Consider the following 2,060-nt stretch of genomic DNA (forward strand, 5'->3'; position numbering starts at 1 on the left):
CTCTGTTTATCTGAAGACTGAGAGTGTTCATAGCTAGAATAAATAAGAGAGGCGAAAGGGGGCATCCCTGGCGAAGTCCCCTTTCCGCAGGAAAAAAAGGAGAAGGAATTCCATTAATAAGCACCGAATAATGGACATTTTCTACACAAGACATGATCCAATCAATGGATTGAGAGTTTAGTCCGATTTTAGCCAGCAAACACCTCAAGAATCCCCAATCCAAACAATCGTAGGCTTTCTGCAAATCAACTTTAAGAATGGCCGCATCCATAGATTTTGTTATCATTGAAAACATACATTCCTGAGTGATGGCAACAACATCCAGTATATTGCGGCCTTTTAAGAAGGCATGTTGATCCATTGTGAGGAAGGAAGCCAGCGTCGGTTTCAATCTTTCCGCAATAATCTTGGATATGATTTTGAATGAAATATTGCATAAAGATATCGGCCAGAAGTCATGAAAAGATTCCGCTTCGTCTTTCTTAGGAATAAGAGCAATCAGAGTGGATGAAGTGTTATGATGTATACTTCCAGTTATTCGGGAAGCCTCTACCATCTGCATCAAGTCATTTTTGAGAAGGTCAAAAAAGTGAATATAGAACTCAATGGTCCAGCCGTCCGGGCCTGGACTTTTATCCTTACAAAAAGCTTTTAGAATGCCAAGAAGTTCCCCCTCAGTAATGGGCTGGAGAAGACTCGCGATACCATCGGCGTCGAACATAGTAGGTGCCAATTCGATCCCCCAGAGAACATCCTGAAAATCACAGCCTTCCTTCCTTTTATATTGAGATTTAAAATGCTGTAATGCTTCATTTGTGATATCTTGATGGGATACGTAGTATCCACCATTTCCATCAGAAATTTTCTAGATTGAGTTTTTGACCCGCCTAGCATTTGCAACTTTATGAAAATAACTAGTGTTCTGGTCCCCTTCCTTGAGCCATAAAGCCCTGCTTTTGAGCCTCCATGTGGCCTCCTCCTGGAGAAGAAATTTTTGCTTTCTGATCTCCATTTCCCTTATGCGACATTTTATACTGAGAGGAAGATCATTTGTACAGGTGGAGCCAATGAGATGGTCCAACTCCAATTGTAAATCGAGAAGCAACTGCCTGTCCCTTTTTTTCCTGTCTTGTTGCCAGTCCTTTGTCACCTGTCTCATTACCACCATTTTTTCCCTCAAAAACATCATTGGAGGGGATGAATCTCCGGCCGATAGCTCCTTCCATGATTTCGAAATAAGCGAATTGAATTCAGGGACCTCCAACCAAGTCCGATTAAATTTGAAAGGGTAACCCACTCTGATACCCTTCTCCCTCCAGCTTAGTACAATAGGCCTGTGATCAGAAGAAAAAGCCGCCCCAATATAAGAGAAGGGCATGCCCATTTTGTCGATGACGCTCGCATGAATAATGAAGCGATCAATCCTTTTTGCAATATAAGCATCGCCCGATCTGCCGTTGTCCCATGTAGGCATCATTTTAGAAGGTGCAATATCCACAAGATTTCTGTTAAGAAGCTCCATTTTAATAAGGTCAGCCAGCGGGTCACTTTTATGGCACTTTCCCCAACATTCATCAGAGCATAAGGTGAAATTTAAGTCTCCCGCAATAATCAGAAAATCAAGATCAAAAATTTCTGATGCAAACATTTTTTCCCAGAAGGGGAATCTGTTTTTATAGGGCGCATAGGTATTCAGAATGTTAAAATGAAAACTATGGCCTCTGAGAGATGCCGAAATAAGAATACTAGCAAAGCACTTAAATGCTCTAGCACTGATCCACGCGGGATCCCATAATACAACCAGACCACCAGAAAGGCCTCTTGCCTCAGTAGCAACCATGAACCATGTTGGAAACATTTTCCGAAAGTATGAGATGGAGTCCCGACAGCTGTGCATGGTTTCTTGGATCAAAATGATCTTAGGATGAGTCGATAGGAAAACCTCTCTAAGCGCCAAGAATTTGGGGTTAACGCCTAAACCCCTGATGTTCATGGAAACAATGAAAGTCATTTGGAAGGCTCACCAGCCATGCTCGCTCTAAGGGGCTGAAGTTTAGACA

General features: G+C 42.3%; 1 protein-coding gene across 1 annotated transcript; it reads right to left on the bottom strand.

Moving 5' to 3' along the window:
* Window positions 1-865: 865 nt before the first annotated feature.
* On the bottom strand, window positions 866-1,858 carry LOC149260194 (uncharacterized). The gene has a single exon (XM_089457274.1). It carries the CDS (start codon window positions 1,856-1,858, stop codon window positions 866-868), a length of 993 nt encoding a protein of 330 aa, XP_089313400.1.
* Between the last annotated feature and the right edge of the window lie 202 nt (window positions 1,859-2,060).

This window comes from Pinus tabuliformis, chromosome 6, assembly GCF_031772625.1.
Source record: "Pinus tabuliformis cultivar Carrire ecotype Pingquan chromosome 6, CPIR1, whole genome shotgun sequence".
Taxonomy (NCBI): domain Eukaryota; kingdom Viridiplantae; phylum Streptophyta; class Pinopsida; order Pinales; family Pinaceae; genus Pinus; species Pinus tabuliformis.

Excerpts from the sequence above, each read along its gene's own strand:
- LOC149260194 (XM_089457274.1), bottom strand. The coding sequence starts at position 1,858 with ATGTTTCCAACATGGTTCATGGTTGCTACTGAGGCAAGAGGCCTTTCT.